Source organism: Perca flavescens, chromosome 8, assembly GCF_004354835.1.
Source record: "Perca flavescens isolate YP-PL-M2 chromosome 8, PFLA_1.0, whole genome shotgun sequence".
Taxonomy (NCBI): domain Eukaryota; kingdom Metazoa; phylum Chordata; class Actinopteri; order Perciformes; family Percidae; genus Perca; species Perca flavescens.
The window spans coordinates 17,598,523-17,619,448 of record NC_041338.1 but is presented as its reverse complement, the minus strand read 5'-3'; the positions used below and the strand labels follow the sequence as shown (position 1 = coordinate 17,619,448).

The 20,926-nt window shown below is 39.5% G+C and overlaps 1 protein-coding gene and 1 long non-coding RNA gene across 2 annotated transcripts in view; one reads left to right on the top strand and one right to left on the bottom strand.

The window, feature by feature from the left end:
* Positions 1–6,828, top strand: part of shisal1b (shisa like 1b) — a 40,425-nt gene extending 33,597 nt beyond the window's left edge. The window contains exon 5 of the mRNA XM_028585938.1: positions 3,953–6,828. Coding sequence (XP_028441739.1) covers position 3,953 — 1 coding nt within the window. The 3' untranslated portion in view covers positions 3,954–6,828. The remainder of the gene's footprint in view (positions 1–3,952) is intronic.
* Positions 1–11,508, bottom strand: part of LOC114560510 (uncharacterized) — a 103,304-nt gene extending 91,796 nt beyond the window's left edge. Inside the window, exon 1 of the long non-coding RNA XR_003693196.1 lies at positions 11,233–11,508. This is a non-coding gene — a long non-coding RNA (uncharacterized LOC114560510). The remainder of the gene's footprint in view (positions 1–11,232) is intronic.
* Positions 11,509–20,926: the final 9,418 nt, after the last annotated feature.

The window sequence follows — 20,926 nt, the reverse complement described above, 5'->3', positions numbered from 1 at the left end:
TGGTTTAATGTGTACTTAGCATCAGCCGAAAGTGCCATAGATAAAAGTGGGAGGGAAAAGTGGGAGTCATGCCAGTAACCACCTACTCACTCAAGCTTGTTAGCTCTCTGGACCAGCTGAGCTTAGCTATGGATGGAGCGGTCCATGTGAGGTGGCATCTGTCACCACATTCAGCATATACCTGACTCACCAGCAATCATAACACTGCCTCTTACAGTCAGACCTGTGACTCAGCGTTATTACCCAGTCTAGTAAACAGATTCTCCATCACTCCGCTCAGTCTGTCTGTTACACCACTTTAGTCGTAAGTAACCACCCCTAACACCAACATTCAAACACCTGCCGGTCTGTCTGCCGAGGAAATGACACTCTCATTCAGGAAGCTGAAACAGCATTTCAGATCTTTTTTCCCCAGTTTTTTTTTCTGTCAGAGTGTGATCAAAGCCTAGTTGTGGCTTCTACATATTCACGTCCATCTTTGAACTCACTGGTTGGCTTTCTGTGGGAATAATAGAATTGTACATTATGAAATTATTCCTGGCCTGTCTGTCCACAGAGAAGCATGCCAAGACCTTGTCCAATTAAAGCAACACTCTCCATGTGGTGTGAGTTAATTAACATCATAGATGCTACAAAGCTAGAGAGTTCTGCTACAGGCTAAAAAGGAAAGAGCAGGAGAATAGGTTTAGCTCCTTAAAAGTTGTACAAGCGTAGAATGACTTTTGGCACTGCCACGAGCAAGTGAGGTTGCAGCAATTTTATTTTTGGGCTGTTTGTCATCTTTTATTAGATTGTTGTCATACATTTACTTTGCATTTTAGTTTTTTTCTCAAGAGTTATTTGGAATAACTCTTCAAATGGAAACTTTTATTTTCCCCATCAACAATGTAGTTGCATTATTATTATTATTACGCAGAAATGGGTGGGATGGAATTTATAGATGTGGGGTGCATGGACTGAAAGTCTTTTCAAGAATTACAGACTTGTTAATTATTCCTGTAAATCTGATGGCTTTATGAAAAGCAAAGCTGCCCCGTTTAATTAGTCTTTGTTTTTTTGGGCCTTGAGCTGATTTTCAAGCCAATGTGTTGTTATATAAAGATCAATGTGGATCATTAAGAACCAGTGTTGGGGAAGTTACTTTTAAAAAGTAGTGCTCGTTACTTGTTACTTCTTAAAAAAGTAATCCGTTACTTCATTTCGTTACCCCCTATGGAAATATTGTTACTTTTAAAAGCAGAGACTGAAGTTAAATATACAAAAACTATCTTTGACCATAAAGCCAACCTATGGTTCATCAGTGAAGTGTCTGAACTACACTGCAGACTGGATTCTCTACTCACAGGGTGGCGGCTGATTCATTATGAACGGGTTGAATGCACATCAGCAGGTCATCGGCGTTACACAGCGTTATGGTGTAGACCAGGGGTCACCAACATGGTGCCTGCGGGCACCAGGTAGCCCCCAAGGACCACATGAGTAGCCCTCAGGCCTGTTCTAAAAATGAAATTGAATATTGATATTATCACCTTGTTAAGTCGTCGTTGATAATTATTGTGAGAAATCATTAACATGATCAGTGTCTTCACATAGATGAGTATCATTAATTATTAATGATCATATATAACTATCACTAATCATTAATAATCATATATAACTAAAGGCAAACTGAGCACATTTGTTATTTCAGAAGAGTGTATCAAACTGGTAGCCCTTCGTATGACTCAATACCCATGAAGTAGCTCTCAGTTTAGAAAAGGTTGGTGACCCCTGGTGTAGACACATATACCCGACGGCCGACCTTTGACAGAAAACCCAGTCGATATGATCAGTCGCGTCCCCGAGGTCCAAAAAACTGCCTCGGGACACATCAAAAAGACGAGAGGAGACGAGACGTAATACGCCTCCATAACAGCAGGCGGCGCTAATCTGTAATGTCGCCCAACAAATGAAAACCGGCAGCTGATTGGACGAACGCGTCACATGGGGTTTGTTTTCTCCGGATATTCAGACCTGGACTGTCATGGCGGCCGTTCAGAATACAATCTCATATTGTACTAAAATAGTTCACTGAAACGTGTTTCTGAAAACATTTTAAGCGAGAAATAGAGATTTTCACTCGTTTTGATCCATTTGTATGAGATCTTTGACATGTCTTTGCATGTAATTACGTGTGTATGTGATCCTAAAACGTTCTTAATTACTTGGTTTTCCCACAACCACATTTTATGGTGGTGGTGGGGGGGGGGGGCAATAACCCCTCTCTCCCATTAAAGATGGTCCCTGGGGTCAGATGTGAATGGCCTCCTTGATCTTTCTCCAGATATCCACTTACTCTTAGTCCATGACCTTTGATCCCTTCCCAGTGTGACTGGTTCTGGTCTGGTGTTTACAGTAGAGGTTTTCAAGTATCCACTTGGGTTTGGTATGTCATGCTCACAGTTGGAGAAAATATTTTAGAAAATCAGACCCATATCTAAAAGATGTATGCTACTAAATGACAATTACTTTTTGCAATTTCTCTGAGATTAAAAAGGTACCATGACATGGTGCTCTTTGGATGCTTTTATATAGACCTTAGTGGTCCCCTAATACTGTATCTGAAGTCTCTTTCCCGAAATTCAGGCTTGGCGCAAAATTACAGCCACTAGAGCTTTCTTTAGGGCCGTTACAGAGTCAACGCATCAGTACGCATACGCAAGGCTACGCTTCGCTTCGGCCGCCATTATGCGTCAATGCGTAGCCAAATGTGTCGTCCTAGTTTTTGATACGTCCCAATGCGCACATTACTATGCGTTGTTGGTGGGAGCGACACTGCACGTATTGTACATTACCCAAAAATATTGAATCAACTTAGCTAAGCAAATTCATCAAACATAGGACTACGGAGTCACATTTTTCGGTATGTATCAACGTTGTTTAAGCAACCTTTTATCAATGTATTGGTCAGTGCTACCCAATCGTAGCACACTGTACTGGTGGGGAAACACGCCAGCATCCGATAAAAAGAAATCAGCCAGCCAGCTGCTCCCTGACGAGAGCCACTCTTCGGGAGGGTCTGGCTCTCCGAACACCGTGGAGAACTCTGCTGCCCCCTGTTGCGTGGGCGGTGTATTGCATTTCACGCATCGCCCGTGACGCTTGCGTCTACTTGCGTCCGCTGTTTAGACTATGAAAAGGAGCGCGTCGCTCGCGTTGCTTGTTCGCGTTGACTCTGTAAGTATGTGCCATTTCTGTGTCTGTAGCCACTAAGGAGAGAGGAGGGGGGGGCAAGGTGGAGGGTGGGGGTGTGGCCTTGACCAACTGCCACTTTTCTCGTTTGAAAGCCATGATGTCTCTCTCTCATGGGTGGGCCAAATTGTCTGGGCGGGCAAAGCAGAGAAAGGGGAGGTAACCTTGCTCCTTATGACCTCATAAGGAGCACATTCCAGATCGGCCCATCTGAACTTTCATTTTCTCAAAGGCAGAGCAGGATACCCAGGGCTCGGTTTACACCTATCACCGTTTCTAACCACTGGGGGACCATAGGCAGGCTGGGGGAACTCATTAATGTTCAAAAACCTCATAAAGTGAAATTTTACCCCAGCTACTCCACAGGTCTAACATTTTAGACTTGAGAGGACCTCTAGTTCACAGATTAGCTGGCGTTGTCCATTTCCAGTGTTCATTAAGTGTCTGTTCCATTTAACTGACGTTATGAAAACAAGAAATCAGACCAAAAGCAGAACCAGAACCTGTCACAGCATCCAGACCATCCTTTAAGAGACAGAAATAATATACTTAGGTCACAAGTAACAACATCTGCTGAGAGGTATCCACAAGATAGTCCTTAGACCTTAGTTTTTCTAAGCATTCAACCACAGCTTAGAAAAACTAAGGTGGACCTTGTGGTAAGACTTTTGTTGTCAAGAATGAACATTCATGCTGAATTTCTGTATTTCTCTCTGGACAGAATGATGCTCCGATTGGACAAACTGAAGAGTAGCAACACCTTGTTTCCTTACGTGGTACAGAGGAGATGCCCCACAGATGCCCTCTCGCCGGACCACAGACACAAACACCAGTGGTAGGCTAGTCATACTGTAGTAGTTAGAAGTGACTACTGCCTCTTTCTAGTGAGCACAAAACACCCTTGGACTGACAGAAGCAGACTGATATGGCATTTAAAAACTCAGCTGAACAAAGAATTCCAGGAGACACAGAGGACCTTACTACTGCTGCTGCCACAGCAGAGGAGCGACACATCCAACTACAACTGGCTCCTAAGCCTGGAGAATCCCTAACAGATCCGAGCTGAACTGGATAAACCGTACTCGCAAGCAAGGAGGCTTGCCCGTTTTTAAAAAAGAAGTTCATCTTTCTAAATATAAAATGTTTATTACATTGCTGTGTCAGTTTGTGTTCAGTAGCAGTTAGACACAGTTATCTATTTGGTGATTTATTTATGTGAACTAGTCAGAGAAATATATGAGTGGTTAACAATCGGAACATGTAACAGCTTAGGTTGATGCTGAGCATCTCACTTAGAGTAGAATGTTTTTGTTACTATACTGAAACCAGAAACAAAATGTCTTTGCAGCCATGTTGAAAAACAATACCTTGTATGAAATGTTTTAGGTCTCCTTTCTGCAAAACAAGTGACTTCTCTATATTGTAACGTGTCTGACAAGGACACAACGCCATACGGATAAACTGCTGTAGATCTAAAAGTTTAACATTAGGGTCATCAAGATTTCTCTTTTGGTTTAGTTATGAAGAGAAAAGGAATCGTGACTCTCAATAAGTTATTCAGCCAAAACATTAATGAGGATCAGGGATACGTTCACAACAGCAAATAGCGTCATGCTAGGTTAAATATAACATAATCGTTGGCTATGAGCCTACAAGCCCATTTGAGACGATTACTTTTTAGTTAGTGTGAGCCTCGGTAACTTCGTCCATTGACTTGTTTGCCCTTCATCATTGCCGGATCTGCCTGAAACACAGCTCCATTAGCAATATGATGCAAATGAATATCCATTTTGTTCCTTTACAAGGAGCCCTCTATATCCCACATTGGTAATAGACTATTGTAAGCGATTAGCCATAATAGAAAATGTAAAAAACCCATTAAAACTCCTTTCACTGTCAGCAATAATGTACAGTAGCTTAATCAGAAGGAAGACATGTTATGTAAAAGTCAGAGGCGCCAGCCAAATGAGCACTAAGTAATCATTGAGGTGTAGCGCAGAGCTTTCAGGGATTCTCAGTTATATACTATAATACTATGATAATGTATCATATAATAAATTCCTGACATTTGTGAAATCAGTGAAACCTTAAACTATCAAGTATCTAATTGCAATCATCTAGGACCTGCAGTCCAACAGTTCAACAGTCCAATTAACTATCACAGTAGACAAAGAAAAGCAGCACATCCTCATATTTTAGAAGCTGAAACTAAGGAATTGTTTGCCATTTTTCCTTGAAAAAAAATACCTAAACAATAAATTGATCAACCAAATAGATAGTTAGTTGGACTAATAGATAAATTGACAAATTGTTTCAGCTCTACAATCATTACATTTGAAGCAAAAGTTATTCATCCATTCCCAAATTGGAATTAACTACTGAGATGAATTCTCTGTAATCCATAACATGCAAGAACAAACAAAGCAGCTGTTGGTGCCAGACTGTATATAAATGAGAGCATGTAAAGACAAGGTGGACAGACGGTAGGTACATCAGGAAATAGGTGTTGGTCCCAATTGTGCATCTGCAACGGGTACGCTGGCAGCTGCCAAGCCTGTGCATGTACAGAATAGATGCCATTAATCGTTCTGAGCTGGCTATGTAGCCTATATGTCAGCCCGGGTCCTGCCATTTGTCCTTTTGTTTCATGAAGTTTAAGTGGACCCTCTGTACAGAACTCTGGTCGTGTGCTGTAAGTGGGGCCTGCTGGCGTCATCCTCAGTTATCAGCAATAATATTCACATTTGCTGAGTTGATAGAGCAAGTTAATTCCCATTACAATGGCTAAAGTTTAATTGTGTGTGCGCCCTAACAGGCTCGTGCTTTCAGGGGCAGAGAAATAGGATGTGTCCAAATGAAATAATTGGCCCAAGGATCAGCAGTTGTTCTAAATTACACTCTTGCTTTCTTTCTGTAGCTGCCTCCCGATTGTATGTGAACAGCAGCAGCAAACAGGGAGACGTGTTTAACAGGTGCAGCAGCACAAAAGGGGATGTAAGTCCCTAATGCTGGATTGTGGGAAGTGGGAAAAACATTTCAGGGCTCTATGCTGTGCTCTGACCTGTAATAAGGCAGAGGAGGTATGTTCTTCTCACTAATAAAGTAAAAGTCACACCCAGGGGGGAAAACGTTAATTTTGCCTCTGACAAGTAGCAGGGTCAAAAATGAATTATTTCCCCCATTTCTTAAAATGTTACAACTTGATTTTTGTGATGTTTTGTTTGAAAAAAAAAAAACACAGTCTTGACTCTGGCCTGATGTGGTGTGGTACTGTAAATCGTATCAGCTCAACCCTCTTCCTAAATAAATAATGAAAAAGAAAAAAAAAGGATGGGAAGAAGCGAGCACACATCCGTTTCAGTCTTTCCAGGTTGTCATGGTAACAGTTGCCTTACAGTTGAGTACCCACCTGTACACAGAAGCTTTGTAGTGGTTGATACCTCACTTTTTGGGTGTGGTGGTAATGATGATGTGCACCACGTTCTGTCTATGTATTTACTACTAGATAGAATTATCAGTACCGTTTTGGATTGTTATTGCACTTGTTGACTTTGTATTGTCAAGACAGGGAGAAATAAAGTTTTATCTTTTCCAGTGTGTTTAAATCTCTCTGTCAGGTGCGCTTTGGAAAAAAATATATTCCATTAAGCCTTTAAAACCAAGCCCCTATGGAGGACAGATAAAAAGGTTAGGAAAAGGTAATTAGAGAATTCTAAAATATAATTGAATATATCAATCACACTGTTAATTTCTTAAAATGGAGTGGAAAAGGTTTCTTAGAAATATGGGTTGGTCCGATGGATAATGTCATAGTCAACAGCCATTGCGACCGACACCGGGCCGCAGGTTTGCGGTGGTGTTGATGGTATTTTTTGCGTGCTTAAAAAAAACATTTATCAACTGGGCACAGATTGATTTTGCCAGTGCAACTGCAGGTGGACACTCAGGCTGTCACTTTTCCAAAATCAGCAGTTTGGATAGTTGTAAATGCGTATTGCCTCTTATTTTTACAGTCTGTGGAACACACTCATTTCTGGCGATAGAATGTTACGTTATGATTGAAAACCTGTAAGATGACATACATCCTTTTATTATTAATGGGGGTGAACATAGCTTCTGTATATTGAGATATTTCACTGTGGACATCGTCATATGCCAATTAGGAAGACATCGCCCAACCCTATTAGAAATTGCCTAGAGATAACTATTTTGTCCAGCAATAATTTAAAGGTCCCATGACATGGTGCTCTTTGGATGCTTTTATATAGACCTTAGTGGTCCCCTAATACTGTATCTGAAGTCTCTTTCCCGAAATTCAGCCTTGGTGCAGAATTACAGCCACTAGAGCAAGTCCCACATTAAGCTTTCCTTAGAATGTGCCATTTCTGTGTCTGAAGCTATTGAGGAGGAGAGTGGGAGGGGAAAGGTGGAGGGTGGGGGTGTGGCCTTGACCAACTGCCACTTTTCTCATTTGAAAGCCATGAGGTCTCTCTCTCATGGGTTGGCCAAATTCTCTGGGCGGGCAAAGCAGAGAAAGGGGAGGTAACCTTGCTCCTTATGACCTCATAACAAGCAGATTCCAAAACGGCTCATCTGAGCTTTCATTTTCTCAAAGGCAGAGCAGGTTACCCAGGGCTCGGTTTACACCTATCGCCATTTCTAGCCACTGGGGGACCATAGACAGGCTGGGGGAACTCATATTAATGTTAAAAAACCTCATAAAGTGAAATTTTCATGCCAAGGGACCTTCAATAAAAATAAATTAAAACTTTTTTTTTACCCTTTAATTTGTCTTTCACCAGTTTATTTTAATTGTTTAGCTCTTTAGTTCTCCTATTTTGGGAGGTATTGGCACACATTTAATAATTTATATAATTTCTATTTTCCACCATATTTCAAATTTTTTCTAATCTAAGAGCAGCATATTGCAGCATACGTTTGTGTAAGGGCAGTGTAACTAATTAGCCCTAGTATATGATAAGGAGGATAAATGTAAGATCAAACAGTTGTTTATATTACATAACCTTACTTACTTATTTATTTGGATGCCTAGATTACATGCTTGGACATGACAGAGCTTATTTATGCTGTTTTGTAAATATTTTAGTTTTGTTCATAGTTTGTTTCAGGTTTAAACTTTACCATGCACACCTCTGCGGCATGTAGAGAAATTCAAAGTGAAGAGGTGTGCCTTGCTTAGTTATGGTTGCTAATCTATGATTGGACAATCACTTTTGTGGCAGGGGCTTAGCGAACAGTCTTTATTTATTAAAGCTGCAAGAGGTAGAATTTAAAATAAATTCATCTATATGCTGTTATATAGCAGGAATTCAGTGAGAATTGATTGTCTAATAAACGTGACCACACACCCACACCCACACATAGGGCCTGAGCACGAATCTGCCTTGGACAAGCCTATTGTTTTTGTTAGGATTATTTTTCTGCTGCCACTTGCATTTTTGATGAGTTTGAGATGCTCAAAAACTCAAAAGACCTGGTGAAAATTGCAAAGTTTTGCAGTGATTTGACTCAGGCATTTTTTATGGTGTGGTCTACACATGATACACAGCAACATAACGTATTATTAGTGTGTGTTCTCTAACGCAACATAGTAGACAGAGGAAGTGTTACAGGCCACCGGCATCCTGCCACTACCCCCGGCATGCTGGGAGGGGCGAGGGCCCGTTCGTCGCTGCTTGCAGCTTTAATTATGGAATTGTTGCCCGACAACAGCAAAAAATAAACTGCCTTCCCCAGCTTTAACTGATCTGAGGTAAAGAAAAAAATAAACTTATAAAACTTTTTTAAACCAACTGATAGATAAATATATATAAAAATCTTCATGTTATTGATGTTTTTTCACTAGTGCTTTTGACTCGACTTTCTGTCGACCTTTTACTGCCTTTTATGAGTTTTGGGACTATATAAGCCTCTGAATGAAACGGGTTGGCCAATCAATACACCATGATAAAATTCATCCGGCCTCAAAGCAGTGACCCTCCCAAGCTGACAGAGCCACATTCAAAACTGGTCCACACAGGAACATTATTAAAGCAAAGAGGTGAAGGCGACCAACTAAGACAGTGACAGGCCGCGTCAGACCTCCGCACCTTGCTTCAAATCAGACACCTCTGGCTGCTTGCTTGCGTCAAAGGACCCCGGCAACCAAGAAGTTTGTTACCACATTGTCAAGGCCACTTTGAGCTTTCCAATAAGCTCCGACTTCTACTGTACTTTTACCCGCAAGCCTCATCCACCTCTGTGGATCATCCTCCCCAGGTTCTGCTTATCAAACTGCTTCCTCAATATTCCATCTGTGTCCTCCTCCTTCCAGTATGCCAGTAGCCAATGCTCTTCGCATCTGCGCATGTGAAACCAATTGCTGCCATCCATCCCCATTTAAAAACCATTGACTGGATTTCCACATCATGCTGTTATTAGGAGGCCTGAGATACATCCTGCCAACATTTATCTATTAAAACTCCATTAGTCCTCGTCTTTCCAATGTCCTGTCTGCTCAGGCCGGATCTTCTGTGGCACAGACGCCACATTAAGACCTATCTAAAGTAGGCCTAGATATTAATGTTCATGACGTCCATTTAAACTAGCCATTATGAGTGCTGAAATAATACTGCTGTGGTGGACCACACCTAGGCTAATTGATGCTAAGAAACATGAGAACAAAACAGGATAGTGCAACACTGATGTATGTCATTGGCTAATTTGTTGTATGATATGAAAGTGATAATATTGTCCAACAGAGAAAAACTAAGAATATTCACTTCATTCAACAGGCGTATGGAGGTTTATTTAATATTTCTTAGTATCATATTAGTTAACATTTTCACAGGCTGTAGTCATTGATGATATATGGTGAAAAATGTCTTTGTAGTTGTCATGAAATTCAAGTTCAGTCAGCTATCTCACATGGAACAGATTTATTAGACCTTAAATGCAAATCTACAAAGCTAATATTTGACATCTATTTTCTCATCACTGAAAACATTTTAAGAGTAAGAAATAGGCCATGCAGTTGCATGCAGGAAGCATTCCGATTCAACATGTAAAATCGGCCAAAATGAATGCCGAGGGAAACAGAACAGTCACTGACCTGACTGAGGACAGTGGATCTGTTCTGTCACATGCTCGTCTCTCAGCCCTGATGCACATTCACCTGTCAAAGCAGACCACAGAGACACTGAAGAGGACAGAGGACAGTGGGGTCGACACTGAAGAGGACAGTGGTGGCGACACTGAGGAGGACAGTGAGGAAGACTGCACTTATTAAGACCACGCTACATATGGGGTGAGTACCAAACACAATCTCACCTGTACTCACCTGAGTAACTCACTGAAAAAGTTATGTGCACCCCTGGATATGATGAATAATAGTAAAGCTAGCTGTCACATAAACTCATTGCTCTGTTTAAATATTTATGTAATGCTCAGATGAATGTGAAGTGTGGAGAAAATGTTACAAAAGCCATATTGAGCTCCCTATGAAGCCAATATTACAGAAATATAATTAGGCTATGTGAATGGGCTGTGTGCAGTCATGCTTACAGCCCCAAAGCCAATATTTTTTTCTACAAGAGATCTAGCTTGCAACGAGCCCTCAAAACAACAGAAACAAGCCAGCAACGGGGAATAACGCACAAAATTCTGCTTTAGGATTAATAGTACTCAGACACGTGTTCATATTTTAAAAGCATGAAAACATCAACATGTATACATAAGTGCCAAACAGAAAATAATGTCACTATGTCAGCCAAGAAGTTAATTTACAATTAATACCAATAACCCTTTCAATAAATTAATAGCGGCATAAAAGCACAGAATAAAAGTCAGCAAAGAAAACATCAAGTGGATCTTAGAGAAAAATAAAACAGATAGTCTCAACCCCAAGCACACAAATACCAACTCAACACAGCCAACACATCATATTGTTCATGTCAGCACATACAGCTAATAGCTAATAATTAAAAAAAAAACATAGCCTACCTTAGTGAAGTGATATTGCAACATGGAGGAGGAACATGAGAGGATGTCCCTAAGGAGAGGTGACCAACGGACGGCCAACAAGAATTTCAAATGATTGTGTCCTTCAGCATTTGGGAAGCCAAAAACGTTTTTAGTAGTCCACAAAAACGTCCTAAAGTGACATAATAAAGCTGTTGGTATGCTAGCTTGCTTATATGCTATAGCCTATTTGCAATAAAGGTGTTTACAGATACAGTAATGGTAGCTAAATTAATACCGCAAAAGAGTGAGCAGGCCCTGAACACCCACACAGGTGTTTTCAGTTAATCTGGCTCATTGGACCTCTTGCAGGACTGTGTGGGCGTGGTTAGACTGAGTGATTGACTTCACTTTTTTTCTTCTTTTTTTTCTTTTTATTGACAAAATGCAATAGGCCTATACAGAGAATCAGGTAAACAGTAATAGCAAGTGGACATCAAGTGTACAAACTTATGAAGATAAAAATAGAAAACATACAAAGCAATACGCCTACAAACGATGAAATAAACAGGATCATTACATAGAAAAAATAAAAAGAGGTACATGAAAACATAAATTTACAATTAGTCTGAGGTTTCAGGAAAAAAAAAGGTCTACAGTTTCCAGTTTAAAGTTTAATACTTTTTTTTGTTATCCAACGATCTAAGTGACTTCAGTAGAGAATGATGAAATTAATTATATACTCAAGAGCACTATTTCCTGAATTATTATAAAAACAGATGATATCTTTAAGGTTACATGTGTAGACAAAGTTGGTGGGCTCAAAAAAGACTCAAAATCTCTCCAAAAAAAATGTTATAAGTAGCATTACACCATTTGGGATTGCACGAGTTAAAGAATTAAATTCTCTGAAAGGAATTGGAAAACTGTACATTCATAAACTGTTCATAGGATAGCATATCACCAGGTTCATCGAAAAGATTAAGAATGTGATTTAAATCTCTTTGGAACCATTTAGGAAAAAATAAGGATTTGTTCCTACTGGTATGTTACATAGGAAAGTCTTGTGCGGTGAAAAATTGTGGCCAAAAGCTAGCTTCCAACACGGCAATATGCTGATCTTTTTAGATGCAATTTCCAACCTCTTCTGGGTCGAACCAAATTAGATCTGGAGCACTGGTCTGGGCTCCCCTTATCTCTCGCAGGCCACATAAACGCGCTTAAGATGACCATCTTGCCTAAGTTTTTGTATTTATTCCAGTCCGTACCAGTCTACATTAAAAAATGTTTCTTCTCTTCATTAGACCAACTTATCTTTTCATTCATTTGGAACAGTAAGCCGCCTTAGATTCGTAAAACCATTCTTCAGAGACCCCGCTCAGAGGGCGGACTAGCCCTACCAAACTTCCAGCAATATTACTGGTTCTGCAACATACGGTCTCTGTCCGCCTGGCAGTCCAAGCCCACAAACTCCATGTTGACTAGCCCTGGAAGCATCGTCTGTCTCCCTTACTTCTCTTCATTCCATCCTTTGCTCAGCACTTCCTTGGGCTCATCCTTTGCCAAAATTCACCATCAATCCAATCATTTGTGGATCTGTCAAAATTTGGAATCAATTTAGAAAGGCGCTCAAGTGTAGAGACCTCCCACTTGGAACCCCCATTGCAAAAAAATCAGGCTTTCCCTCCATCCCTCACCGATGGAACTTTTGAAATTTGGAGACTAGTTACTTTAAAAGACTTATTTATTGACAACACTTTTGCGTCTTTCGACCAGCTCTCCAGAAAGTTCAATCTACCCCAAACTCACTTCTTTAGATATTTACAGATACGGGACTTTACACGCTCTAAATTAGGTCACTTTCCTGATCTCCCACCCAAAACCCAATTAGACCTTATTCTAGATTTCGACCCTGTCAAGAAGGGGTATATTAGTAAACTCTACAACGCAATTAATAAGGGGGGCAAGATACCACTCAAACCTCCTAAAAATTGATGGGATATGGGTTTGTCTATCTCCGAGGAAGATTGGGTTCAGGCAATCTGAAGGATACACTCCTCTTCAATATGCATGAGACATTGTGTTATCCAGTTCAAAGGGGTCCATCGCCTGCATTATTCCAAAGTGAGATTGTCGAGAATTTATCCAGAGCTTAATCCAGAATGTGACAGATGTAAACGGGAAACTGTTGACCTATTCCATATGTTCTGGTCCTGCCCGAAACTGACTCCATTTTGGGAATCCATCTTTGACGCTTTGACTACTGTGTTGCACTGCTCGCTTACTCCTTCGCCTCTGATTGCCATTTTTGGGGTTGTTCCAGCTGGTGCGCACTTAAAGGCCAGCCAGGCAAACCTTGTGGCCTACTCCACTCTGCTAGCCAGAAGACTAATATTGTTCAAGTGGAAGGAGGCTTCCCCTCCAGCCTTTACGCACTGGGTTTGAGAGGTTTTGCAATCACTTTGAGTAGAAAAGATCCGTTACACCATGAGAGGATCTACTTCAAAATTTTACTTGACTTGGAGGCCCTTTTTAGACTTTATAGATGGGTTGGATGCTCGGTTACTAACCATAAGGGATCAACATACAATCTGACTTCAGCTGACTGTCCTTCATCCTCTTTTGCTTGCATTAGTGTTCTTGCTGCACTTAACTTGATTTTAATTTAATTTATTTATTTTCTCAATTCTTTATTAGTTATTTTTCTATTCTTTTTCTTTCTCTTTTTATTGTTGATGTGTGTAACCCTTGGTAATTCATATTACTCTTGACTGCCTGCTACCTGGGGGTGGGACGGGTGGGAAGGTGGGAGGGATTTTGTTCAAATCTATGTGACCTGTGAATGCTGCATAAACTGTGTTGTTCATAACTGAAAATGAATAAATAAACCTTGTTTTAAAAAAAAAGCTAGCTTCCAAGCTAGAAGAGCTTGCTGATAGAATTTTGATAAATTAATTGATCGAGATAGGCCCTCTGCTTTGGAAAGGAGAACTCTGCCCAAAATAGACAAATCCCTTTGAAGCCAGATCTTAAAAATAGTTTTAGTCTTCTTTAGTCTACTTGAAAAATGTAGCTGTTGTCTAGCAATAATATTTCTAATTATAAATATGCACAGATACTTAACAGAATCCTTAACTGGGATATTTCCAATTACACAATCATCACAACCATGCAGAGGTAAGTGTTCACATTTGGACATATTCAATGTTAAACCTGAAGCCCTGGAAAATTGGTCTATCAAGTTAATAGAGTTACATAACTTGTTAGTGAAAAATCATAACGTCATCTGCCAATTGGGAAATTTGTAACTCCTTACCAAATATTGAGATTCCTTCAAAATTTCTGTCAGTTATAATTTTAAACGACAATAATTCGGGGACTAAAATAAATAAGAAGGGGGTGATAGGGCACCTCTGCCTGACCAATCAAGAAAAAGAAGGCAGAGCCAGTTATGTGAAGTTTATTTATTTATTTATATTTGTCTGTGATTATTCAAGTGATCATTTATTTTATGTCTTTCACCGTATTTATTTAGTCTAATATTTAACACTGAGTCTATAATTACTGTAGTATGGTTCTCCTACTGTACAGTTTGCTCAAACTCCATACTGCACCTTGCAGGTGTTTGAGCTTTAATCTCTCCCAGACTTACCATTACCTTCTGCCTCCAACACAGCATGTGAGGATTAAAATGAGGACAAACCTTGAAAACGGATTGTGTTATTTCAAAGGTTAAATATTACATTACAGGAAATAGCTTTATCTTAATCACTGTATATCCTGTGTTTGGTATCAGCTGCTAAAGCCCTGGCTCACGACAAATACTGAGGATGGGTCAAGTGCAGAGGACAATTTACCTGCAAGAGAATCAGCAGTCAGCTAGTAGTCAGTAGTTTATAGCATAAAGAAATGAGGGTAAACAGAATCACTCTTTAGTATATCCTCCTGGGTCACAGCACCAAAGAGGAAGTGTGAATATTAAATATAATTTATTTTCGGCAAAATAACAAGCTCACTCTTGGGAGAAAAATAATGGGCTGTGTTTTTTTTTTTTTTGGCAGAATTTGAATACCACCGATGCTTCTTTTTTTTATATTGACAGAAGCTGGTGGTAACTTCTTTACGAGATCATGTAACAAATGGCATAAATGACAAGACTTATACATATTTTAGGATATCATTACATTCGGGATCTTGAGTGGAAATTTGTTTACTGTCAAACATTGGCTTCATATGGTGACTTCTGATATAAATTAGTAAGTATAGTATAAGCTTTTGATACAACTCACTCATAATTAAATAAAATACATAAAACCTGATCATAAATTGCTATTTTCTTACACCAAGACAATACATTATTTGTAAATACACATATAAAATCACAAGAGATTTAATCATAGATATTGGAATGACTGAATGTTGATTTCTTTCCTGCCATTTTCATACAAACCTTATCCCCTACCACCTACAATGAGTGCATTTGAAACATAATCAACTTCCATAATTATTTTTTAGTGTTGCGGCACACACAAAATGCTTGTTATTTTTCACACTGATGCAAGACCCATTATGAGCAGAGAAGCTGTGAAATAGTCTGACGTTGTAGACTTCTTTCACTGGTGCTCTGAACAGTCCTGTACTGTAACTGCGTGGGTTGTATTGTAGTTTTCTAATGACCCTGACACACCAACCCGATAATCGGCCATCGGACAGTCTGGCGAGGTCAGTGACTGGAGTCTGTTCGGTGTGTTCTGTGCCATCGTCCGTTGGAGGAGCTGTCAGCCTTCATTTTGACTTTCAATTTTGACCTGACTTTCTGGGTCGGAGGGTGGGCAGTTGGACTCAAATGACCAATCTGATTGGTGGAGTGCTAACCCGGAAATGACGAGCGGGATGAGTGTGACTAAGCCTCTCAAAATCTGACGAAAATCTTTTAAACTGACGATTAAAAGACGATTGTCAATCTGAAATGAAGACAGATTCAACAACTGCATGGTCTATTTCTCACTTAAAATGTTTTCAGAAACACGTTTCGGTGAACTATCTTCATAAAATATGAGATCGTATTCTGAACGAAGCCACCATTATGCCCGGTTGAAAAATCTGGGAGCAGCCAGACCCACGTGATGCGTTCGTCCAATCAGCTGCCGGTTTTCATTTTATGGGTGACAATACAGATTAGCAGCGCCTACTGTTATGGAGACGTATTACGTCTCGCGCACGCGCAGAACATACGCTCAAGTCGGTGTCGCTTCGGTGTGTTCTGAGGTACTTTTTGGACCTCCGGGAGCCGACTGATCAGTCCGGCTGTTGGGTTGGTGTGTCAGGGGCTTAAAGGTCCCACTGGTTCACCCAAACCAACAGAGGAGGTGACCTTTGACCTTTTACCAGTCACTGACCCTTGATTGAGCTCATCTAGCCCATCACTGTTTTCATTCTGGAATCAGAGACTGACAGTTCAACATAAATGATTCTTTCTCCTTAGCTCAGTCTGGATCAAACAGTGTACAGTGTGGTCACTTATGCTGTGTTGTTTAGTGCGCATAATGGACAGTTCAGTTCCTTTAACCTTGATTTTAAATTTGTCTTATTAGTAATCAGCCTCTCAAAAACTATGGAGCTACAACAGTGCAAGTAACCTGTGGTATTGAAAATAAAAATTGGCATTGAAACAACAAATATTGGCACTGAACATTTTTCAACTGATAAATAAACACAAACATCAAAAAGTTATAATCTCACAATGTAATATTTCATTTCACTTTGAAATTTGTTTGCATTATGATGGCAAAGAGGGTGCGGTTTACGGATAATTTGCCTACTGGCGAGAGACTGCATCTCCTCACAGATGTGTTATACCCAGCCAGCATTTCAGTGTTTATTTATGGTTGGAACAACGTCATTGTTCATGGTTGAATCACCGTTGAATTATGTTTCTTTTTTGAAAGGTGAATCAATGTTTATACTGTGACGTTGTAATGTTGCGGTATAAACATTGAATCACTGTTGATACCGCAATGTTGTTTAAACATAGTAGTATTCAACATGGGTGAATTTACGTTGTGGGGCACTCACTAACAGGCATAACGCATTCACTGACATCTCTTTAACCTCGGAAAACATTGTTACTGACAAACTGCCTTAGCTGAACATAACAGTTAACATTATCATGTAAGCCAGTCCGGTACAAGATTTTTTTGTACTGTTTAACTGATAGTGTTAATCGGTCAAAAATATTATCAGTTAACGGTTTACTTGGACATCAATGTATAAACTTGCCTGTAAACAAAAACAAGTGTTTCTGTGGTATATGTGGATTAAAGGCATAACTTTTTCATTTCTCATCCAATTTCAATAAATGTTGAGTGTGTGTATAATTACGGGTACCTTCGACTGGGAGGCAATTTATGGAGAGACTGCTGAGAAGGCTTCAGGAAGTTCTGCAACGTCAGCCTGTGGATTTTGACTATTTACGCTTTTACACAGTGTTTTACACTTACATTGTTTTAAGTCATGAAATGGGACTTGTACCCTTGTGCATAGGCTAGTAGACATCAACACTCATATGCAATATCATTGGATTTAATTTGTTATGCAATATAGAGTCAAATTCTTACTTGAATATATTTATTTGTTATTCATTGAAACGGTACAGCTTTAACTGTTTTGCTGGAGTCCATGTACTGTAAATGCATGTCATTTCAAAAACTGTTTAGGATTAAAATCAGTACTACATATAAAGTAAAGTGGTGTTTGTCATTTTAAAATAACAACAAAATGGTTTTCCTGTGTTATCCTACCATGTTGATGTGTGAAGAATCACATAGTTAAGTGCAGTTTTGTAAAGCTATCCGCCATTGTCCTCGGATGCAGTTAAAGGGTTAATGGCTGCCCTCAGTTCTGCCATAGTCTGCGGCCCGGAGGGCACTGGATTGGTGGTAAAATTACTCCACTGGCAGACTCTTCTGTCACTCTGTCATGGTCCCACTCCAAGAAAAATCTTGTATATCCTGTAATTGACAAGTAATGTTAAAAGACTCTGCAGTTGCTTTTAGAATACTTCACAAAACAATTACACTTTTTTACACAATTTACATAATAAATATCAAAAAACAAAATTTAAAAAAAGTTTAATTGAACATTTTTAAGCTCCACAGGGTCCTGGAGAAGTCTGGGAAAGTGTCAAGGTCCCTCTGGAAGTATGGTACAAATATATTGTATAGTGGGCACAAAATAAATGCAGACTGGGGATCTAGCAGGCAATCCTCTTAAAGACACATGACGGCACAAGTGCTCCACCCTACAAGATAAATACCAAAACTCAATCAGTGCACTATCACTTTAAACCCCCAAGTGGGCTAGCTGATGTGGTATTAGCTAGCGTTAGTTCTTGTTCAGCTAACCTCTACCAAAACAGCACAGTTTACATTAAAAGATAACACTAAACCAGCCCGCTTCTATGGGGAAAAAAATGGCAGAGATAAACAGACTTACTTGAGATTTGGAGGGTCCAGGTGAACTTGTGGAAGCCATTGCAGATATGTGGTTATAAGGCATCTGTGAGGATGCCTGTGGAGTTGCGGTCTCGCGCCATTATGCAAATTATATGTAAACCGCACCCTCTTTGGCCCTCCCCTCAAGCCCCTCCTCTCTACGCCAAAAGGCTGACAGAAAGTTGAAACTGAAAAGCCGTGACAGCGTAAAAAAAACTTGTCACTGAAAAAAGACAGATATCAAGAAAAAATTGACATTGAAATTGAAAAGCCATCATAATGCAAAAAGATTTCTAATTGAAATAATATAATAGGATTGTGAGATTATAACTTTTAATGTTTCTGTTTTATATTTCAGTTCAACATTTTTTAGTGCCAATATTTGTTGTTTCAATGCCAATTTTTATTTTCAATACCACAGGTCTCTGTTCTAGCTCCATAAAAAATAAAAACTACTTTTAACTTGATTGATTTATCCCTTGCAGTTTCATATAAAAACATTTTTTTTTTAAATCTTAATCCAGTTGTCCCCAGAGCCCAACCCTTTTACCTCATGAGCCTTTAAAGGTCCCATGGCATGAAAATTTCACTTTATGAGGTTTTGTTTTTGCCACTTGGGGGTAGCAGAAACTCTTTTTCGCCAAAGGCAAAAACCACCTTAAGCGAAGCATTACAACTTTTTTGCACAATTGATGAAGTATTCCATACAGCTGTGCAGCTTTAAAATGCTGATAAAATGATGGGAACATGGATAATGACACTAAAAAGACACTATGCTCCGTAGAGCTGAGGGTGATAAACCTCTGTGGGTTTGTTGCCAAAAGCGGCCGCCTTTCACATTACACATAGTAATTTTAACCATTGTTAAAATAGAAATATGGATTATAGCGGCTTTTAAAATGAAGCTGTGTCCGCTCTGGACTCATCACACGTTGCATGTGTCAATGAATACTAAGCTGTTCTACCACTGTTCTGTTGATCATCTTGAAACCCCATATATCCTTTTTGTAATTATTTATCTTGTGTCTCTCTGTATAAAATGTGCTACACAGATAAATTTGACTGTGTTGATCACATCTTGGATGAGCTGTTTGGATTAATTACAACAGTAGTGTTAAGTCTCATGGTTCTTTAGGTTTAACACTCCCATGATACTGTCACCTCTGTGATAACTGATATAAACATATGCACATACAATACAGCAGCTGAATACTCAGAGTGATGCTGCTTTGTTAGCTCTGCTCCACTTTTCATCCACAGAGAGATGCATCTGTTCAGTGTGACAAGTTAGGCAGATATGACTCATGTTTTCCATCAACATTTTGAATGGGCGTCAGTGTTGCAGGGGACATCATTTGTTTTCTCAAAAAAATAAAACATGGTATAAAATAAAGTCAGTTTATGAGAAATCCTCTGGTTTGGTCACCTCAGGCAATAATATATACTCACAGTAACCTTAGAAAAATTTATAAAATGATTCCTATAACATTCTCAGCTCTTGCTTAATAGGCAATATGTTATTTCTGTACAGTAATTGTCTTACCATGTTGAAGAGTCAGTGGCTTTGTGGTGTCCTAATGGAAGAAGAAGGTTTTGTCGTTGGAGCAGAACAGGTTTAATCCCTCAAACGTTTATCCTGTAATTTATCCTTGTTTGTTCTAATGGATTAGACAGTGATGACAGACTAAGCTGTGACCTTTTTCGCTGATATGTATACAGTGGTTTAAAGACATTAATCTCCTTTGACTTGAACTCACGTTGTTGTGTGTCTTAAAGATCATCGCAAATGCATGTCAAAGCCGCACACGTTGGCACATACTGTACCACATTGTGTTTTGATTGTTTCAATATTCTGAACATTTCACATCGTTGCCTCGATTGATTCAGGGTGGCTATCTTAAAATGCACATATTCACAGGATTAACTCACAATATTATACACACAGTACAATATTAGAATTGCCACTTACAGTAGACAGGGATTTAGCATATCAGCAAAGCAGATAACTTGGTGATGCTGACAATTATATCTGAAACAAGACTGTGACATGTCACCTAGCTATATAGAAAAGCAAACACAATATAACACAATAACTAACAATAACACAATATAAAGCATACACTAGGTTTTTGTAAATTTCTATGAATATTTAATCATTTAATCATTTACAGATGATATTAGAATGCTCAGTTGTCTCTGCACAAACAGCCCATTCACTTCCTTTCAGGCAAGAGCAGGACACC